This window comes from Schistocerca americana, chromosome 3 (assembly GCF_021461395.2).
Source record: "Schistocerca americana isolate TAMUIC-IGC-003095 chromosome 3, iqSchAmer2.1, whole genome shotgun sequence".
Lineage (NCBI taxonomy): Eukaryota > Metazoa > Arthropoda > Insecta > Orthoptera > Acrididae > Schistocerca > Schistocerca americana.
In genome coordinates, this window is record NC_060121.1 from 554537005 (window position 1) to 554558749 (window position 21745).

Sequence of the window (21745 nt, forward strand, 5' to 3'; positions counted from 1 at the left end):
AACTGCTTCCTATTGTTTAGGTATGATTCAATTACTGCCAATGCAGAGTCTTGTACACCATAGAATTTGAGTTTAGCAAGTAAGATATCATTAGAAATGCAGTCAATGCCTTACTTAAATCATATAAAAGAAGTGAGGCTTTATTTTTATTCTTGAAGACTGTTATTACTTCATTCACAATTGAAAGAAAAGCAGTGGAGGTATTTCTTCCCTTGCGGAAGCCAAATTGACTATTAGAGAGTAAGTTATGCAACTCAAACTTGGTTATAAATAAGAGATTCAAATATTTTCGAGAAAATGGGAACTAATGAAACTGGTCGGTAATTTTTGAGATCATGTTTGTCCCCTTTTTTATACACTGGGATAACTTTCGATATTTTTAGAGTTGTAGGATAGACTCCAAACTCTAGACACCTATTAAACAGAAAGGCCAATGGTTCACTAATTATATGCACTGTTTTTATAATTATGTAATTGGACAACCAAGAGTAGTCCATGCTCTTGGAGTTTGAGAACTTTGTTACTACCTTTGTAATCTCAGTGGGTGCGATTGTCCTCCATTTAAAGGTATTGTTTGCAGGTTGTTGTTGCTTAAGTAGATCACTTGCATTAGTGTTTGTTGTTTCAATTTTGTTCTTAATATCACTTACAGAGTCCATGAAAAAACTATTAACTTTATCCAGGTCAAGAGCTATGCTATGTTCATCATTCCTGCAATGCTCTTGTGCAACAACAATCCATGCAGCTTTGCACTTATTAGGAGCCCCTTCAATGTGTCTTTCGTATGCTGTTCTTTTTGCCATTCTAAGCTTAGTTCTGTAGGTTCTCTTACATTCAAGGTACGCTTTGTACAATTCATCTTTCTGCTCCGTTCCATATTTACGAGAATTTTTATACGTGTGGTACAACGATAACATATTTTACCTCATATTGGTAAGTTCATCTGTGTACCACTTAATGTTTTTCTTTATAAGTTGGTGTTTATGATTGATTTTTATAAGAGGAGAACAAGAATACCACAAATCTAAATAAATTTTAATTAAGTTCTCAGAAGCAGTTTCAGTTTTATTTATTCCCACTTGACAGTTATACATACAGCCCCACTCAATATCTCCGAGTTTCTGAATGAACTGGTTTACTACTTCTTCCTTCTGCTCTCTAACCCACGTTACCTTTTCCTTAGCATTGGCACCTGTGTTTAAGGGGAGTCCTTCAGTTTTGTTTTGGTTGAGTGTGAGGGGTATTGGATCATGGTCTGCAAATCCCCCACCTACAATACTGACAGTGTACAAATCCCTATCAAAGATAACAATGATGTTATCTATACATGCTCCATCACGCGTGGCATTTCTATTGCTACAATATAGATTGAACATTCTGAGGAGGTTGAAAAAATACTTAGTCTCTTGCTCACAATCATTACCCATTTCTATATCGAAGTCCCTACAGATAGCAATTTTTTATTTAGAGTTTAACAACTTTTCCATGATTAATTCAAATTTCTCAAAGAAAACACACGTCACCACTTGGTGATCTGTAGAGACATTTAAAATAATTAGGTTATGATCCACAAGATTTACACAGGTGAATTCCCCATCCATTTCAGAACAGTATGGGCTAATATCAATTTTTCTGATTATTGTCCACTCTTTAACAAAAATGCCTGTCCCACATTTTTTTTTTCACTTCCCGACACATTACATCTGCAGCAACATATCCCTGAGGAATAAAGCAATCTACCTCATTACTCCTCAGCCAGTGCTCTGATACACAAACAACATCTCCTTTCTTATCAATGCAGAAATGCTCCAGTTCCAACAATTTATTTCTAATGCTACATAAATTCACTTGCATCACAGTTAGTGTTTTGTTAATATGAGAAAGTTTTTTAGTCATATTCTGTGTCATGTCCTGTTGTGTGTCATGGTGAGGCTCCAAAATTGCTTGAGAAGTTTCTATATTTTGATTACTTTCATGATTTTTATTTAGAGAAGATATTTTTGATTTGTCACCCCCTACAGACAGTATCAGTTTATTTTTAATTATTCTACAGATATCAATGAGCATTTTACTAAAATTCATTGAACCAAGTCTATTTAAATGAACGCTATCCATACCCAGACATTTGTCACTCACGAATTTGTTTGGGTCAATGAAAATTGTACCAAGTTCATCGCACTGTTCCCTAATGCCACTGTTTTAAACAGGTTTGGCACAGCGAATTATGTTTCGTGTTTCATTGATTATTTCTTCCTGGCTGTTGCTTTGAAATGAATTCATCCCTGCACGTATTACAACAGCTTTGAAATTTGTCTTAGGACCACTATTATTTCTGGAGTTAGAATCATGCTTTTTGATATTTTTAAAATGTCCTAGCATTTTTTCTCTCTACTCTGGCTACAGCTTTACATGGCGTGATTTCCTTTCTGGGAAAGAATCTACTACCTCATCAAAGTTCGTCAAACGTTTTGCTACATGAAAAAACAAAATGTCATTGTCTAATACTGAAAAAGCTGTTAATACAAATAGTAACCAAGACTGGTGTGGTTTCTCAATCTGATTACGTGTATTTGTCACTGTCTGCTAGATAAAATGAAATAGCCCTTCCTAATATTGCAGCAATTATAATACATGCCAAATAAACAAGACTGTTTTGGCATTTTTTATAACACCACAGAATATAATTCACAAAGTACCAATATCAAATGCCTATTAGACCACCTGCAAGCAAATAGCTTTATGTTAGGAAATAGTTTCACATTTCATTCATACGCTCCAGCTTCTCAAGCATGAGATCGAAAAGTATTAGTACCAAATTTTTAATACAAATTTGGAATTGTCATGATTTTCCATAATTTGTGTGATGTCCCCGTTTCTTCTCCTTCCTCGTCCTAAAAAACAACCTTGTTATCACAAATTCTGTAACTATTCCTGCCAGCGTCAAAACTTATTCTCCATTTAACTTCACTAACCCTGCCACAATCACTGGTTTAGTTATCCCACGTTTATTCTCCGGTTAGGTGTTATTAAGTGTTTATACAACGCATTTTTCGGGCTACTCCCAGAATACAACCTTAGCGGCTGCTATCCGGGGACTGTACAACTGACCCTTACTAGTGTAAAGGCCTGGCCAAAACTTTCTGTCAAAATTTCAATTTCTTGGGTACATCGAGAAGATAATACGTAATATTTCTTACCTCTTATTCCTGTTACTCGTTTTGCTACATGAAAAAACGAAATGTCATTGTCTAGTACTGAAAAAGCTGTGAATACAAATAGTAACCAAAAACGAAATGGGAAGTGATAATATAAAGCGAGTGCAGGAAGAGATATAACGTCTGAAAGCTATAATTACCAGCGTCAGTAGTGACTTAGAAACTTCAGATGAAGAATTTCGTAATATGAACTATCACATCGGTAAACATAGGGTTCCGTAAAAATACAGACTAACAGGAAAAAAATGCAGGCTAACACCACAGTAGAAAATGAAAAATCCCCATCACAAGAATGGCAGCTACAGACAGCTAAAACATCTATGTGGAAGAAACGACAATATTCGATCGTCAAGCATCACACTAAACAAGGACACAGGCAGGAACTCAAGCAAAGTGGAATTGCCGAAAAAAGATGAAAAGAACTTATGCTCAAAACGGAAAATTCTGCTACTAAGTGACAGTCATGGTAGACAGTGCACAAATATTCTGAATAATATTCCAGAAAAGAATTACACCATAACTTCATTTATAAAGCCAGGTGCACGTTGGTCCAAAGTTACAGAAAACATTAATGAAAAGACCAAAGGTTACGCAACAACTGACAGTGTAATAGTGATTGCTAGAACAAACCACAGCTACAATGGAGAAAAACCATACCTATTTCGTAAAGCTGTAACTGAAGTAATACACAACACAGCACAGATGAAATTAATATTGTGTACAATCCCTTACAGATATGACATTCCCAGCAAAAACAATTCACTTTATAAATTAAACAGTCAAATAATGAAAGCTGCGGCTGAGCATGATCATGTTACAGTCATTGATGTTAACACTTTTCTGAGCAGAAATGATTATACATGGCATGGGCAGCATCTGGTATCGACAGGAAAAATTGCTTTGTGTAGAAGATTGAAACCAGAGGTGATAAGTGAGGCAAATAGGAATACATCAACAGCAACTAATATATATATTGAAACCAAAACAGTTATCCAAAATTAATCTTAGCTGTACTGTGAGATCTCTGCAGGAGAAGTGATGAAACCAAATCAGAATTCAATATATGCTGCAGAAGAAGAAATAATGTCACTGGAAATTAATCCAAAAGACAAAACCAGTGATTAAGAGCAACAACAAATAGTTAGACCTAACAATACTGGTCTGAATTGCAACATATTCACAGTAGAAACGAAGACAGTGATTGAAAACCAAAAAGAGTTTAATTCTGAGAGCTCTATAGTAGAAATGACAGAACCAACTCAGCACCAGCACCAGAAAAAGCAATATCATTGCAAATTAATCTGAAAGGCAAAACTATTGATCAAGAGCAACAAAAAATTGATAGACCTAATGAGACTGAGCTGAATTGTAACATACCCACAATAGAAACATGGACACCTAATAAAAACCCAAAATCCACCGCAGAAGAAGAGCATATATTACTGGAACTAAGTCCAAAATGCAAAAGCAACAAAGATGAAGAACAGCAGCAAACTGCTGCACAAAGGAAAAAAGGAAAGCCTAGTGAATCAGTGCCAATGAGAACTTTAGTAAGAAGAAAGATGATGTCTCAACATTTGGGAGATGATTTTTATGGTACAGCCAAGGGAAGCAAAAAACTGGAAGTTAATGGCAAGAAAAATGAACATGCTAATCAAATAGAGACTGAGAATTTTATTAGTAAGCAGAGAGAAATTAAGCTCAGAATTCTGCACCAAAATTTGCAATACATGAGTAATAAATATCTAGTAGTAGAACTACTGGCACATGAAATATGCCCAGACATATTTTGTATAAGTGAATATGGCTTATAAGAAAATGAAATTTGCAGTCTTACCAGAAAAATTATGTTCTTGTAAACTATTTCTGCAGATAAGAATATAGAGGTGGAGGAGTAGCAATATTTGTCCAATCAGCAGAGAATTATGATAGTAGTATGAATGATACATAGAAAACCTTACCAAAATGCAAAGAAAAAGATTTTGAAATTACAGGTGTGGTCTATGATGAGTTATGAGTATTCTGTGTGTACCGATCACAAAGTGGCAAAATAAATCCTTTCCTCAAAAAAAGTCCATTCTACTATAAAAAAACAAAATTAAAGATTGTGTAATACGTGGTGATTTTAAGATTGATACGGGAAGAGAGACAGAGAAAGCAAAAATTTGAGGAGCTACTACTACAATACAACATGAAGGCAACTGTTATGGAACCAACAAGAGTGACTTTGGAAACTGAGTCAGTTATTGACAATATTATCTCTAAGATAGATAGCAATGCATATACAACAAATATTATACAAACAGGAATTTCTGATCATTTTGGACAGCTTTGTGAAGTATGTGGAAATCTGAACTCACAAAAGGAAGATAAAAGTGTAGAAAGAGATGTTAGGCTTATCAGCCAACAAAATATTAACATCTTCAAAGTGATGTTAAGAAAAGAACAGTGGACAGACACACTTCAAGCCCAGGGTACAGGTGAAAAATACAATGCTTTCCAAGACACCATAACACATTACTTCAATTTAGCATTTACAAAAACCAAGAGGAAAAGAAAAAAATCTCAAAAATAAACTGTGGATCATGAAGGAAATAATAGAACAGAAAGCTACCTTATGAGAAATGAAACAGATAGCAAATATTGAAACCTACAGGCAGCACAAGAAGAAATACAGCCAGCTGATAAGAAAAAAGTGAAATTAATTAATGAGACTATTTCAAAATCAACAAATAAAATGAGAGCAACTTGGAACTCTAATAGGGGCACGAAAAAATACTCTCAGAAAACAAATGAAATAGAAACTATGACAGTAAATAACAAAATCATCACAGATAAAACAAATATTGCCAACATCGTGAATAATAACTTACACAGATGCAATAGAAAAACTAAAGCATGGATATAATAGCCAAGGAACTTATCAAACTATTGCGACAGATAAGCCAAGCCACTCAATGTTCCTGAAACCCGTGTCTGAAAAGGAACTGACAAATGTTATGAAAAAGCTAAAAGCAAAAAAGTCTGCAGGACATGATGAAGTGTCAAACTACCTAATCAAGCAGGTGACAGCAGAAATAATTATGCCACCACTGGATATTGCCAACTGTTCTTTCCAGGAAGGAGTATTTCCAGATAAACTCAAATTAGTTAAAGTAGTACCTGTATATAAAAGGGAAAGCATGACGACCCTAACAACTAAAGGCCAGTATATTTAGTATCAGGCCTCTCCAAAATATTAGAAATTTTCATGCTAAACAGACTAACTGCTTATTTGAAAAAAACATAACGTAATAACTCCAGCACAGCACAGATATCAGAAAGGGAAATCAACGGAAACAGAAACTGTATCATTAACTGAATCAATCGTACAAGCCTTGGACAACAAGATGGTAGTGTCTGGAGTCTCTCTTGATCTATGAAAGGCGTTTGACACAGTTAATCATACAGTCCTAGCAAATAAACTAGAGAATACTGGTATTTATGGACATAAAGCAAACTGGATAACACCATATCTAAGTAACAGGAGGCAATATGTAGCCATTAGCAACTTATACATATCAGAAGTTAGAAGCATTAAGCATGGTGTACCTCAAGGACCTGTAATGTGATCTGTTCTCTTCAATTTATTTGTGAATAATATACAAACATGTGAAAATGAAATAAAAAAAAATACTTTATGCACATGATATGACTGTGCCAAATGTTTCCAACAATTTGGAGGCACTTGAGCAAAATACATTCATATCAGTCAGTAGTACAGCACAATGGCTCTCTGAAAATGAGTTAATTATTAATCTGAAAAAAAAAAAATTATCTACATGGTCTTCAAAAATAAACAAAAAGAAGAACATATGGATGTTTTCTTAGATGAAAAAGGACTGGAAGTAGCAGCTTCAGTTAAGTTTTTGGGCATTACAATAGACAGTGAGCTAAATTGGAAACAGCAGATAAATACTGTTTCCCGTAAGCTAAGCTCAGTAATATTTATAATGAAACAACTGGCTCAGTATACTCACTGAGACATCTTGTGCACTGTCTATCATGGACCTTTTGAACCATACATGCGATATGGAATCGCAGTATGGGGGAACTCAACTATCACAGGAACGAAGAGAATATTCACACTACAGAAGCAAGCCATTCAAATTATACTGAAAAAGAAGCAAAAAGAATCGTGGAAAAGTTGTTTCAAAGAACTAAAAATTCTAACATTTCCATTATTGTACTTATTCAAGACCGTTGTTGAGTGCGTTACATGATCACACAAAATTGGATACTAATGAGACTGTTCATACACACAACACAAGGAACAGAAAACAACTGCAGTGCATTCCACATAGACTTAAGATTTTTGTAAAAGGACCCAAATACTCTGGCATCAAGTTAATACAAGCAATGCCAGGGAAATTACAAGACCTCACAACTGAGAAAACGTTTCCCACAACTCTAAAAAAGTTTCTGATACAAGGAGAATTTCATAGTGTAGCTGACTACATTAGCAAACAGTGATTTATTTATTTATTTGGTCCTGTTCATTACATATTATACAGCCAGTGAACAAGTAATATCGGACAAGTCAATTGATTTAATTACAGTAGTACATTAACATTTATACATCACATTGCACAGACATTGGTTTATTTTACAAGAACAATTACTTGCATGCAGTATTAAAGCCTGCATTATGCCAAAAACAGTTTAAGTGATTGTTTAAAATAGTAGAATAAGTGACAGTGCATATTTTTATGCTACTGACATATATAAGGAAGTAAATTTTCTTCATGGTCATGGTTTGAATGAATACAAGTTTTAACTGCATTCCTTAAGAAGAGGTTTAAGCGAATGCTCAAGAGAGTGGGATACATGGGAGTTCACATTTTCTCGTAATGAAACAGATAAATTTACATTTTATCACCACAATTTCAGTGAAACTACAAGTAACAGCATCACACTTAATCTTTAAGGGAGTGCTTTTCTTAGGCAGTTTCCCCCACTCTTGTATATCATAACTCTAAGTATTCATTCATTTTATAGAAAGTTTGTTCAATGATAAATAATTTTAGTTTCCTTTTGAAAACCTGTACATTATTTATTTCCTTTTTTATATTGATGGAGAGCTTATTGAAGACCTTTATACCTGACTCAGTAACTCCCCTATGTACTTTAGTGAGAGCTGCAGAGCCTTGATGAAAATTTTTCACCTGTCTTGTGTCATGGTTGTGGATGTCACAATTTTTCTGAAACAGATCCCTGTTGTTGGCTACAAATAACATCAGTGAGTATATATACTGACCTGTGATGGTAAGCATCCTGAGAGATTTGAAGAGCTCTGCAAGATGTCCCATTAGGGACCCTACATATTAGCCTCACTGCTCATTTTTGTATTCTGAAGACTTTTTCAACACCTGCAGCATTTCCCCAGAAGCTTATGCCATAGGAGAGAACAGAATGGAAATATGCAAAATATGACAACAACATTATTTCTCTGTCTACTAACTGAAGGAGAGCTCTTAGTGCAAGGAACGCTGAGCCAAGTTTCTTGACCAGCTGATCAATTTGCTCTTTCTATCTTAGGTGACTGTCTATCTGGATACCTAGCAATTTTGTATGTGTGGTTTCATTAATTTTGTGAGTGTTAACATGTATTTCAGGAGCTTTATTTTTTTATTTTTTGTCAGAAACTGTATCATATTGGTTTTTGAAATATTTAAGGTTAGGCTATTCGCAGTGAACCATTTGTGTACTTGAGTAGAGACTGTCATGGCTGTATCCTGCATTGTGGAGTTGGGTCTTTTTACGAGGATACTTGTATGGTCGGCAAACATTACTATTTTTGCTCTGTTGTTAATTGTGATTGGTAGATCATTAATGTAGATCAGGAAAATTAATGGCCCAAGAATTGAGCCCTGTGGGACTCCATACTATATATTTCTCCAGTCTGATGTTAATGCTGTTCCAGTCCCCCTTAAGACAACCCTTTGCTTCCTGTTCTGTAAGTATGATTCTAACCAAGTCAAAGATTTGTCGTTAATGCCATAATGTGGCAGCTTTTTTAAGAGTGTGTTGTGATCTACACAATTAAATGCCTTGGCAAGGTCACAAAATATCCCCAATGGATACCTTTTGTAATTTAGTTCACCTAAAATTTCATCTGTTAGGTTAAATATTGCTCTGTCTGTGGAGGAGCCCTTACGAAAGCCAAACTGTGTAGGAGCCAGTAAGCCATTTTGTGTAGTGTGACTATAAATCCTATCATACACTTTTCTCTCAAATACCTTTGAGAATACTGGCAGCAGGGAGATGGGCCGATAGTTAGATATTTCATCCCTTGCTCCACTTTTGTGGATTGGCATCAATACTGCATGTTTTAATCTATCTGGGAACACACCAGTTTCCATAGATTAGTTGCACAAATAGCACAATATATAACTGATTAAGTCTGCACATGATTTTAAAATCCTACTTGATATGCCGCCGTATCCACAGGAATCTGAGTTTTTGAGTAATTTTATGGTTTTTTCAATTTCTTTAGGGGTTGTACTTCTGAATTGAAGTGCTAATTTAGATGTTATTTGCATGTGGTTAATTAGTTCAATAGCTACTGTGTGAGCCTGTTTATTATGGTTCACTGTTTTTTCAGCTACAGAGAGAAAAAAATTGTTGAAATCTGAGGCTGCAACTTTGTGGTTATTAGTGTCAGGTTTTATGTTCCTATTTGTCTCACTTTTTATGATGTGCCAAATGGTTTTTATTTTATTGTTTGAATTGCTAATTTTTTGTGCATAGTGCAACTGTTTGACCTTCTTGATTACACTTGTTAGAATTTTTACAGTATTTCTTGTAATGTAACTTTACTGCTGGGTCTGTACTAGTCTTCTATTGTACATACAGACCTCTCTTTTTGTTACATGATATTTTTATGCCAGTAGTTAGCCACTCTTTCCTTTTACTACAGGTTGGTTTGATTTTAATCTGTCTTTGGGGGAAAGAAGCTTCAAAATGTTTAAGGAATAAGTTCAGGAATGAGTTGAACTTCTCATTCACTGTGTCAGCCTGGTATACTTCCTCCCATTGTTCATGGCATAAACTATTTCTGAACAAGCAAGTAGATTCAGCATTTATTGATCTAACATGTTTAACTTGGTTACAATGGTCATGTGTTGTTTTTCTGCTGGCAAGTTTTAGGGTTGTCATTTGACCGTCGTGATCAGACAGATCATTTGTTACTGCCCGTGTCATCACTTCATTGTAATTTGTGGGATCTAGGAACAGATTATCAATCAGGGTCTTGCTGTGCCCATATACTTTTGTTGGGAATGAGATCATGGGGAGCAGACTGAAGGTTAACAGTAGTGATTCTAATAGTTTTTGGTTGTTATTTTTGTGAGTAAGTTTATGTTAATGTCACCGCATATGATGACATTACTATTGTTTTTGTAAAGTTTAGTAAGAACTGTTTCTAGCTGAAAGAGAAATTTTTGAATGTCTCCCATAGGTGACCTGTAAACTGTTACTATGATCAGGAACTGTGTTTCAATCTCTAATTTGACTGCACAACTTTCAAAGTGCTGTTCAATACAGTATTTAGATACATCTATAACTTGTGACCTAATAGTATTGTGTGTGTAAATTGCCGCTCCAAAAGTTCATCCTGTGAGTGATAAATCTCACGCATCATACAAAGAACTAGCAACAGAAATCAGTATTAAAGAAATTAACTATAATTAGGAACCACTGATGTATAATATAAGCTAATTATAGCTCACAAAATTATTATTCTAATTGTATATATCATGTATCATAAGTCATTTTGTAGCATGTAATATTATGAATATACTGCATCATAAGTCACTGTGTACGATGTAATATTATATATATATACTGTGAAAATTCCTATGTATATTTAATGTGCAGGCTATTTTATATACTTTTATATTTCATATTATCTAGATTGTAAGCCTAATGACCTGTCCTATGTTACAAGTACGTATCTGTACAAAAGGTAATTTACGGGACCAATAAAAATCACAATCACAATTTCCACTCTGGTAGTCTCATCCTATGGATTTCACTAGTAATTATAAAAACGCTCATCATTTGCAATCCCAGTCAACCATATAAACAGTGATTGGCATTCCCCATTCGGCTTTGTTCTGCTCAGCTCGTGTAGTCCTGTCCCCTTTTGTCTGCAGGAAAGTTTGTTTCTAGCTCAGACGGAGATTCCCCTGGCAGAGACATCACGTACTCTATGCACGCATTCAAAAATCACATTATGATTCATTCAGAAATCAACTTAGAATTTATTCAAAAATGTTCAAAATCCTAAAGGGATGCAATTCAAAATCATATGAACAATTGATAGACCAACAGGTGCTGGGTGCTAAGCACTTTGTGAAACAATGTCTTTTTTGTCAAGAATATGAATTTGATGTTAACTTAAAAAGTGTGTGACTGCTGTTTTCTGTTGTGTATTTCTGTGCTCTACACTACTGGCCGTGCTACAGACGCGAAATTCAACCGACAGGAAGAAGGTGCAGTGATATGCAAATGATTAGCTTTTCAGAGCATTCACACAAGGGTGGTGACACCTACAGCGTGCTGACATGAGGAAAGTTTCCAACCAGTTTCTCATACACAAACAGCAGTTGACCGGCGTTGCCTGGTGAAACGTTGTTGTGATGCCTCGTGGAAGGAGGAGAAATGTGTACCATCACGTTTGCAACTTTGATAAAGGTTGGATTGTAGCCTATCACGATTGCGGTTTATCGTATTGTGACATTGCTGCTCGCGTTGGTCGAGATCCAATGACTGTTAGCAGAATACGGGATCAGTGGGTTCAGGAGGGTAATACGGAACACCGTGCTGGATCCCAACGGCCTCGTATCACCAACAGTCGAGATGACAGGCATCTTATCCACATGGCTGTAACGGATTGTGCAGCCACGTCTCGATCCCTGAATCAACAGATGGAGACATTTGCAAGACAACAACCACCTGCACGAACAGTTCGACGACATTTGCATCAGCATGGACTATCAGCTGGGAGACCGTGGCTGCGGTTACCCTTGACGCTGCATCACAGACAGGAGCGCCTGCGATGGTGTACTCAATGACGAACCTGGGTGCACGAATGGCAAAACGTCATTTTTTCGGATGAATCCAGGTTCTGTTTACAGCACCATGATGGTCACATCCGTGTTTGGCGACATTGTGGTGAATGCACATTGGAAGCATGTATTCGTCATCACCATACTGGCTTATCACCCGGCGTGATGGTATGGGGTGCCATTGGTTACGCATCTCGGTCACCTCTTGTTCGCATTGACGGCACTTTGATCAGTGGACGTTACATTTCAGATGTGTTACGACCCGTGGCTCTACCCTTCATTCGATCCCTGCGAAGCCCTACATTTCAGCAGGATAATGCATGACCGCATGTTGCAGGTCCTGTACAGGCCTTTCTGGATACAGAAAATGTTTGACTGCTGCCCCGGCCGGCACATTCTCCAGATCTCTGACCAATTGAAAACGTCTGCTCAATGGTAGCCGAGCAACTAGCTCGTCACAATACGCCAGTCACTACTCTTGATGAACTGTGGTATCATGTTGAAGCTGTATGGGCAGCTGTACCTGTACACGCCATCTGAGCTCTGTTTGACTCAAAGCCCAGGCGTATCAAGGCTGTTGTTACGGTCAGAGGTGGTTGCTCAGGATACTGAGTTCTCAGTATATATGCAACCAAATTACGTGAAAATGTAATCACGTCAGTTCTAGTATAATATATCTGTCCAATGAATACCCTTTTATCATCTGCACTTCTTCTTGGTGTAGCAATTTTAATGGCCAGTAGTGTAGTTATCAGTTCACTAAAGGTACATGGTTGTCTTTCCTTGTTTTACGTAGTGTGAATACTGTTTTCTGCTGTGTGTTTCTGTGCTCCACTATAGGTGATTGGCTGCCTTACCCTTATTATAGGTATTGTTCCATCCAGGAATTTCCATTACTGTTAACTGGGAAATTTCTATTTTTAATGCTGTTCCATGTCTCCCAGTCACTAAATGGTCTGGTGATTTTTAGTGTCCATACCACAATTAGAAAAATGGAACCCTTATAGGATCAATTTGTTGTCCGTTTGTTTGACTGTTCAAAACACTTTTTCTCAGGAACAGATAGGCGTATCAAGTTGAAGTTTATGACACAGATAAAGATCTATGGTTCCTTGACAAAATAAAAAAAAATGTGAAGCTTCTTAGTCAGTGCAATCAAAAGATATGGCCACTTACGAAGGTGGTTTGAAAAGTTCTCAGAAGGGAACAGAAAAAAGTACTTACATCACTGCGTCTTTTCTATTTTTCAATGTAGTCTCCTTGTAGATTAATGCACTTGGTCCAATGATGTTCCAGTGCCTTGATTTCATCTCAAAAATGAGTTTCCTCCAGGCCTGCAAAATAGTGTCAACTTCGGCTACCAATTCCTCGTTTGAAGTGAATCTTCATTCACCAAGAAAAATTTGCAGTTTTGGGAAGAGATGGAAGTCTGTGGGAGCCATATCAGGTGAATAAGGCGGGTTGGCAACAATTCATACTTTAATTATTTTGCCATGGCGACGGCACGTTTTTGATCCAGCGCCAAGAGTCGCAGCACCCATCTTGCAGATACTTTTTCATTTCTAATTCTTCAGTTAAAATGTGATATACACTTTCACATGACATCTGGCAAGCGTGAGCAATTTCACACACTTTCAACCGGCAATCCTCCATGACCATTTTGTGCACTTTCACAATGATTTCTGGAGTAGCGACACATCTTGGCCGACCACTGCAGGATCATCATGTAGGCTCTCCCAACCAAACTTTAATTCATTTGTCCACTTGGCAACAGTTGAATATGAAGGAACAGAGACCCCCAGTGTATTCAGGAAATTGGCATGAATGTCCTTTGCTTTCATATCTTTCTTTATGAAGTACTTAATCATTGCTCGAATCTTGATTTTTTTCAGTCTTTACAAATTACTATGTGGGAACAACAGAGCCATGTCACCACCACAGCTCTCTTACAAGACCACTGAGGTGGTACGTGTTTACACGCAACAGTCCAATGAATATCACATGAACAACTTTGCACTCGCGCTGACCTCTTGTGGTGATTCTGAGAACTTTTCAAACCACCCTTGTATAATACATATTTCGATATTAGCACACTCGCTCATTAAAAGCTATAGGGTACTTCCCATTGACCTAGAATAATGAAATTTGCCAAGATGCAAGATTTCACACTATAATGAAAGGAAAAAATCTGAAAATTGTAAATTTCTGATTATACCACACAAAAAAATCTGTCATTTGATATCAGATTGTTTGTCTGTCCGTCCGTCTGTTAAGATTGCTTTCTCTCATGAACAGGCACATGAATCAAGCTGCACACTAAGGTATATGTTCTCTTGGCAGTATAATAAAAGTTAGCTTCTTAAGTCAATGCAATCAAATGATAAGGCCATTTATGTCGCATATTTTGATAATTGTAAATTTAATCTTTAAAATGCCTAGGGTACTTCCCCTTGATCTAGAACCATGAAATTTGGCAAGCTGCAAGGTTTCACTGTACAAGTAAAGGAAAAAAATCTGAAAATTGTGAATATGTAATTATATCACATGAAAAAACTGTCATTCGCTATCTGATTGTTTGTCCATGCCCCTTTTCCCTCACGAACCAGTAGATAAATTGAAATTTATGTCACAGATTAAGGTCTATGGTCCGTTGGCAAAATAACAAACATTTGCTTCTAAGTTAATGTAATCAAAGGCTATGGCTAGAGGTCTGCACGGATGCGGATATCCGCGGTATTTGTTACTTGGTGGATAAAATCGTGACCGGCGCGGGTATCTGCGGGTCATCTGCGGATAATGAGCAAGGCATCTGCCCAGTACGTATGTTGCAATGTTAGTTGAAAACTTCAAGTCTGTTGACATTCTTGGAATCTTGCAGGGCCCGGCTAGAGCGGATGTCTGTTGTCCTCAGCCCCAGGCTACGACCGACGTAGCTGCACCCAAGAGAGCTGCGCCTAATCTGTTTCCACGACCGTGTCTTTTGCGTGGCCTGTGAAGTGCACTCTGGGTGGCAAACCTGCCCACTGTCTACCAGACAGGTGCCCGTTGCAATTTTCCGCTGCCTTCAGTTAGCGCTTCGTAGTGACCGAGTGACAACGTGCATCGTAGCAAATATCAGTGAGAGTTCTTTCCTCAAATGAACACCATATCGATGGATACAATTTCGTGTAAGGTGAAAAAAGGTGATTTTACATTAGTGAAGGAAAACAAATTGAAATTGCCAATTTGGAAAAAATTCGTCTACGTATTTGATGGCAACGAAAAGATAAAAGATATAGTGGCTTGTTTTGCATGTAAAAAGGTATATTCCTACACTGGACACAAAAGTGGAACTTCAAATTTACCAAAACATTCGTGTGAGGCTGAACAAAGTAGCATAATTACTTATTTAAATACCAAGAGAGACGTGAAAGTTCCTGAAGTTCCGCCAAATTTGAAGACAGCCGTGACAGAAAAACTTATCAATCTTGTCAGCAAAGACATTTTACCATTCGAAGTTGTGTGTGGATCTCGGTTTCTCAAAACGGCACAGTTTCTTACTGATGTGGGGGCCAAGTACGGTGCAGTGAGTGCTAAGGAACTGCTACCTCATCCAACCACCATATCCAGAAATTTGAAGGAAACGGCCGATCGTCTGCGTGAAACTGTTTCCCCAGAAGTGAAGAATATATTAAGAGATATAGGTGGAGCACTAACTGTTGATTTATGGACTGATTCGTACCGTAAAATAAACTATATGGGAGTGACTGCACATTATGTTAATTATCAAGAAGTGAAACTTGATGATCGAGTGTTGTGCACCAGAAATTTTGAGAGTGAGATTAAAAAAGCAGGAGAAAACATTAAACTTGAATTAATTAAGATACTACGGTCATTCGATTTATTCAGTGCTGTGAATAACATCGTGTTCGTTACGGATAGAGGTCCAAATACAAGAGGCTCTCGTGCTCAGCACACATTCTTAATACTGTGCTGGAGCACACGACTCGAGGAGACCCGAATGATGAGAAGAGTGACGTGCAGCGACTAATAAATTCCTGTCGAGTTATCACAACTTTCTTGAAAAGATCTGGTCTTCAGAATCGCCTTCAGAAGTCGTTGAAAGGAGATATAGACACACGATGGAATAGTAAATTGGATATGTTTGATTCTATTAATTCACAATGGTTTGAAGTTCTGTCAATTTTGTCAGAGAAAAATCCAGATAATTTGATTGATTCTATAGACAAGAGGACATTGGAAAATATAATAACCTTTCTGACACCATTTAAAATAGCTTCTTGTAATCTCCAAGCCTCCAAAACACCTACGCTTTATTTGTGTGTGTTGTGGAAGTTAAAACTTCTCTCCTTCCTTGAAAAAAAAAATGATGGCGACAGCCCATTTCTGATAGATTTAAAGAGTACAGCCACATCTATTTTAATCAGCAAATGGGACATAGCAGTAACCCATAAAGTTGCTTATTGATTGGCGACTCCATGGGGTGTCCTGTGCACCACGACCAGATAATGGGTATACTTGGAAGCAGAGACAGCATTGGTCGTACCTTTTTGTTTTTGTTTTATTAACCGCAAAATCGATTTTCGGTCACTTAGTGACCACCTTCAGTGCTGTAATATACAATTTAAATTGGTAGGCACTGGTGTTAACAAGCTTACAGTTTATGTGATCGCTTGCTTCTGATTCAAATTCTGTAAAAGAATCAGATGAAAAAAATTGTAACTAATTCAGATAAGCCCAAAAAATACAGTGAAGTAAGAGAAGCTGTACAAGTACCTTTTTACTTTGGAAGATTACTATGCATCGACATGATGTCATCAATCGTCTGTGGCTTCAAAGACGAGCGTCGGTCCTGCATTATTTGTCCTGGAGTAGACCACCTCAATGTGCAAGTCCTACTCGTACCAGGCCAGATTTTCAAAATGAATAATAAAATGCAATTAAACTAATATCACACCTTCTCTTAATATTAAGATATAATAATAAAATCTGAGTGCAATGTAACAAATACGGTTCACAATTGCCAAATCGTAATCATATCATCAAAAATCCTTTGTGACAAGAAATGAATTGTGACATGATAGGTTTAAGCTCAAAAGGAACCAATTCTGAATGTATCAATGTGTTTACCATGTACTTTCTAAAGCTTTGCGCTGACTGTAGTTAGTTTCACGAGTTTCTTTACAGATTTCATTTTAACCCATTCAAAACTAGGCATGATTTTTACATTCCCAATTACTGTGAAAAGATACATCAAGTGATTTGTATTTTATACATACTATTTAAAATATGTAATCCAATGACTTTTCATGGGCGGAGAAGGCAGACTTGGTGTATATCAGTGATTGCAATGAAAATGAACAAAAAGCTATCTTTGAATTTCTGTAAGTTATTCATTACTTGTTTTTAATCACTCACCCTTACTTGTTCTTTAGAGACAGACACTTATCACTGTCCTGCCTTGGCCACTACCTATGTAAGGATTTGTAACTTTTGTTAACAATAAGTATATTAACATGAAATCGCATAAGTGTTTTTTTCAAAGAATGATAATCACCATTTTCACAGCAGATGAATTTTTGTAAGTACATTTCGCAGAGTAACGGCTTGCTGACAAGTAACTGGCAATCATTTTTTATATCTCATGCAGACTTCTGCTAACAGCAGCAAATTTTTTCAGAGCCTGCAGTCATTAATTCTCTGCACAGTCTGATGTCTTACTGCGATTAAATTGACATGCTTGTAATAATTATTACTCAGGCGGTTGCAAATTAGAAATTTTGAGCCTGTTATTCCAGCAGCAGACAATGATTTAACATATCTCAATCTCAAAATCACAATATCCATTCTTTTATTCATATAATTCTTCCTCTTGGTCTGAAAGGAAGAGCCATAATTAGCCACTATTTACTCTTATAAAAGACACTTTTGCTTTGCTCTTGCTTCTGTACTTTACACGTACTTATCATGAGTATCTATTCTGCTTCCCACATTTCAAAATGTATTTATCCCTTCTAGATTCTCTTTCCTGGATGTAACATTTAGTCTTCCGGCATGTAAACCTGTGACACTTTCTTCTTATTTAACAACAAAATCAATAATTGATAAAATTATTTATTACTGAATTATTTAATCAATCTATCCAATTAAATAACTTCTTCTTATTTATGTGCATATCCTAACCTACATTTAGCACAAAACCTAATTCCTGTTCACTTTCTGCTATCACAGCTGTCTCATCAATTACCCATACTGTGCTAACCTTGACAAACAACAGTCTTTTAATCCCCTCATTCCCTTTTCTATGACCAAATAAATATCAGCAATTAACTGTCCTTAACACCTATGCTGGTTTTAACTTCTTACACAAACCTGCCAGTACAGTCTATGCTAACTGGTTTTGAAGGAAGAGTGAGTTTCCAACTCACTCTGGTTTTGATACCACACTGCCTAAAAGAGGGAAAACATTTTATTTCTTACCACATTATAAAATGCCTTTCCATATTTATTGTACCACAATAAACTCCAAATTGCGACCTCATTTTCATTTTCATTTTCAAGCTGCTTCTGCATTCCTCATACAGTATACACAATCATTTCACAATGTGCTTATACAAGACAGTTGGACAACACTGCAGTAAGGAAGTTGCAGAAAAGCATTGGGAGTTTCGTGACTCAGTGTCTCAGACTTTGCTCTTGTTGTTTGCTGTTGCACTACTGTACGTTATGATCAGTATTTTCAAGATTTGTATTTTACACTGATAAACATAGAAGATTGAACTTAAAAACATACTTGTGCTTTAATTGACAACTTGTTTCTCTGCAACTTTGAATAAAAAAGGAAAATCCACCAGGAAAAAAAATCATCATGATAATAATAATGGCAGATAATTACACATTTTCTTTCTGTTGTATGACACAATCTTGTGGACATACAATAATTTATTCTTAAAATCTGCATACATGGTAAAAAATTACAGAAATATCACAAGAATATGTTTCACAGCGTAAATTACAATTTGGTTTTGTTTGAACATAATACTTGGAGAGTAAAAAAAAGCTTCACGAAGGACATTTATTAATGAAATACTTTAAATATTATCATTTCAACAGGCAGTTAACAAATCCAATAACAAATACCAACATATGGTTTCTGCAGTTCTTGGTAGTGGATCATATTGAAGGTGAGTAATACTTAACATTCTTCTTCAGCATGGAAATGGCTTAAACTTCTAAATTTATGGAGATTGTCACTCAGAAAATTAACTGTATGAACGATTTTATTGCTCAAATAGTGATTACCCATTTTTTCCCACAGAGAAAAAAAGTGTTAGCAAAGGATTCAACACAATCCACAGGAAATGTAATTGTTTCAAACAAGCTTAATCTTCTCATTTTTGTAAATTTGATGACATTGTGGCTTGTGTATGTTGCAGAATATGCAGGAACACATTAAATAATAGAAATTTAGGGCCTACAATTAGGTCATAAGATTAAGCATACAGTATTACAAAATAACAAAAACTGTGTTGAGATCTTACAACAAAGTAAATCACTGCACCCAATCGCTTCAGAGAGTGAAAAGATAATTATTCTAATACTTTCACAGCACCCAAACAGATTTTATAAGGTTGCAACCTGTTACATAATTTGCCTCCAATTTCTTTTCAAGTTCTTCAATCATCTCTTTACATTTTAAGTTTATTATTCATATCACACAGATTTTTGATAGAAAATTAAATTCAGGAACAGAGACAAATGTTTTACAAATGTTATCTTTATTATTGCATTGTGTGACCCCTAAAGACTATTAAACATCTGCTGACATAATATGAAATAAATTAAAAACAATCAAATTAGAAAATACTCCATATAAGACATACTCAACTTGTATGTCAACATAGCTGTATTGATCAGAATTCTTTATACACATATTTAATATTACAGGAAACATAAGCACTGTGGACAGACTGGTTACTTACAGATCATTGCATATAACAAAATACAGTTTTTGTATATAAAAATTACAATGAAAGCTTTCTCACACTGTAATACAGAAAGAAATGTTAACAACATAAATATTCTGGAAATTAAATATTTGTATACTTCTTTCTTTCAATATCTGTTTTGCAGCCATCTTGCTTCAGCTTCCCTGATGTAAGCTAAAAGCAAAAACAAAATTGAAGAACAAGTAAATTTGAGTTTAAATTCCAGTTATTACTAAACCATAAAGTTAACAATGTGTTGTTTATGAGGGTACCACTGTAAATAATAATCTCTGGATAAAATGGTAAGATGGAAAAATAATGATGGGACAAAAGATTCAGCAGACCACCTACTCTTCTGAAAACTTGTCTTAACAGGCAGTTGAAATTTCTAAAACCTCAAGGCTCTAGTCATGAGTAGAGCTCCCTTGCAAAGTAACCACAGACTTTATAAGTGTTGTAGAATGTATTTCAAGTTCAGGTACAATATCCTACTGGGAAAAAAATTCTCAATGGCAGCTGGCAGGGATTTTGAAAATTCAAAAACCCCAATCATGCAAAATGTCATCTAGCACTCTTCGCATAAAGTGCTAAGAGATATGGATAGGAGTAAACAGATGAATGTAGTGGTGTGGCTTTTCAAAATGCATTCTTCTAAATACTACCCCAATCACAATAAAAAAATAATAGCATATAGACTATCTTGTTGTTGATCTCCACTTCTCTGATGGCTCTGCCATGGCAAATAAACACCAACAATGCCTACATTTTGATAGATGCCATGTCTGAATAGTGAAAATATCATCTGTAAAATCCATACACACCTACATCAATACTCTACAAACCACTGTAAAGTGCATGGCAGTGGGTACTTCACACTGTACCATGCAATATAGCTTCTTGCTGCATCAGTGTATGGGGCTTGGCAGGAATGACTGCTGAAATGCATTGGTGCATGTGGTATGTCATTCAGTCTTGTCTTCACAGTCCCAGTGGGAGTGCTGCATACAAGGCTGTAGTACATTTCTAGGTTCCTCACTTTATATTGGTTCTTGAAAGTCTGTAGCTGGACTTTTGAGGTATAATTTGCATCTAACTTATAGCATCAGCCACTTCAGATTCTTCAGTATTTCTGTTGACAAAGAAACCTGTGATCACTCATGCTGTCCTCCTCTGTATATGTTTAGCATCCTTTGTTATGTGGTATAGCTCCCTCACATATGAACAATAAACCGAGCCAAAAGACTGAGGTCTGCCACCTGCTTTACCTATGACTGAGTCTATCAAATTGTTCAATTTCATAACCCCACAAACTGTTAGGCCTAGACCTAGTTGTTTGTACAAACTGACTGATTCCTATTGTGACTCACCGAGATTGTCATTATAGGATATTATACTTCTGCATTTTGTGATGTGTACACTTTTACAATTTGGA

At 36.2% G+C, this 21745-nt stretch overlaps 1 protein-coding gene across 2 annotated transcripts in view; it reads right to left on the minus strand.

Moving 5' to 3' along the window:
- Positions 1 to 19256: 19256 nt before the first annotated feature.
- Positions 19257 to 21745, minus strand: part of LOC124605380 (fatty acid hydroxylase domain-containing protein 2) — a 210669-nt gene continuing 208180 nt past the window's right edge. Inside the window, exon 8 of one of the 2 annotated variants that reach the window (XM_047137019.1) lies at positions 19257 to 20487. In XM_047137019.1, the coding sequence (XP_046992975.1) occupies positions 20416 to 20487 (72 nt within the window). In that variant the 3' untranslated portion in view covers positions 19257 to 20415. The remainder of the gene's footprint in view (positions 20488 to 21745) is intronic. The other variant, XM_047137020.1, reaches the window with a different exon arrangement.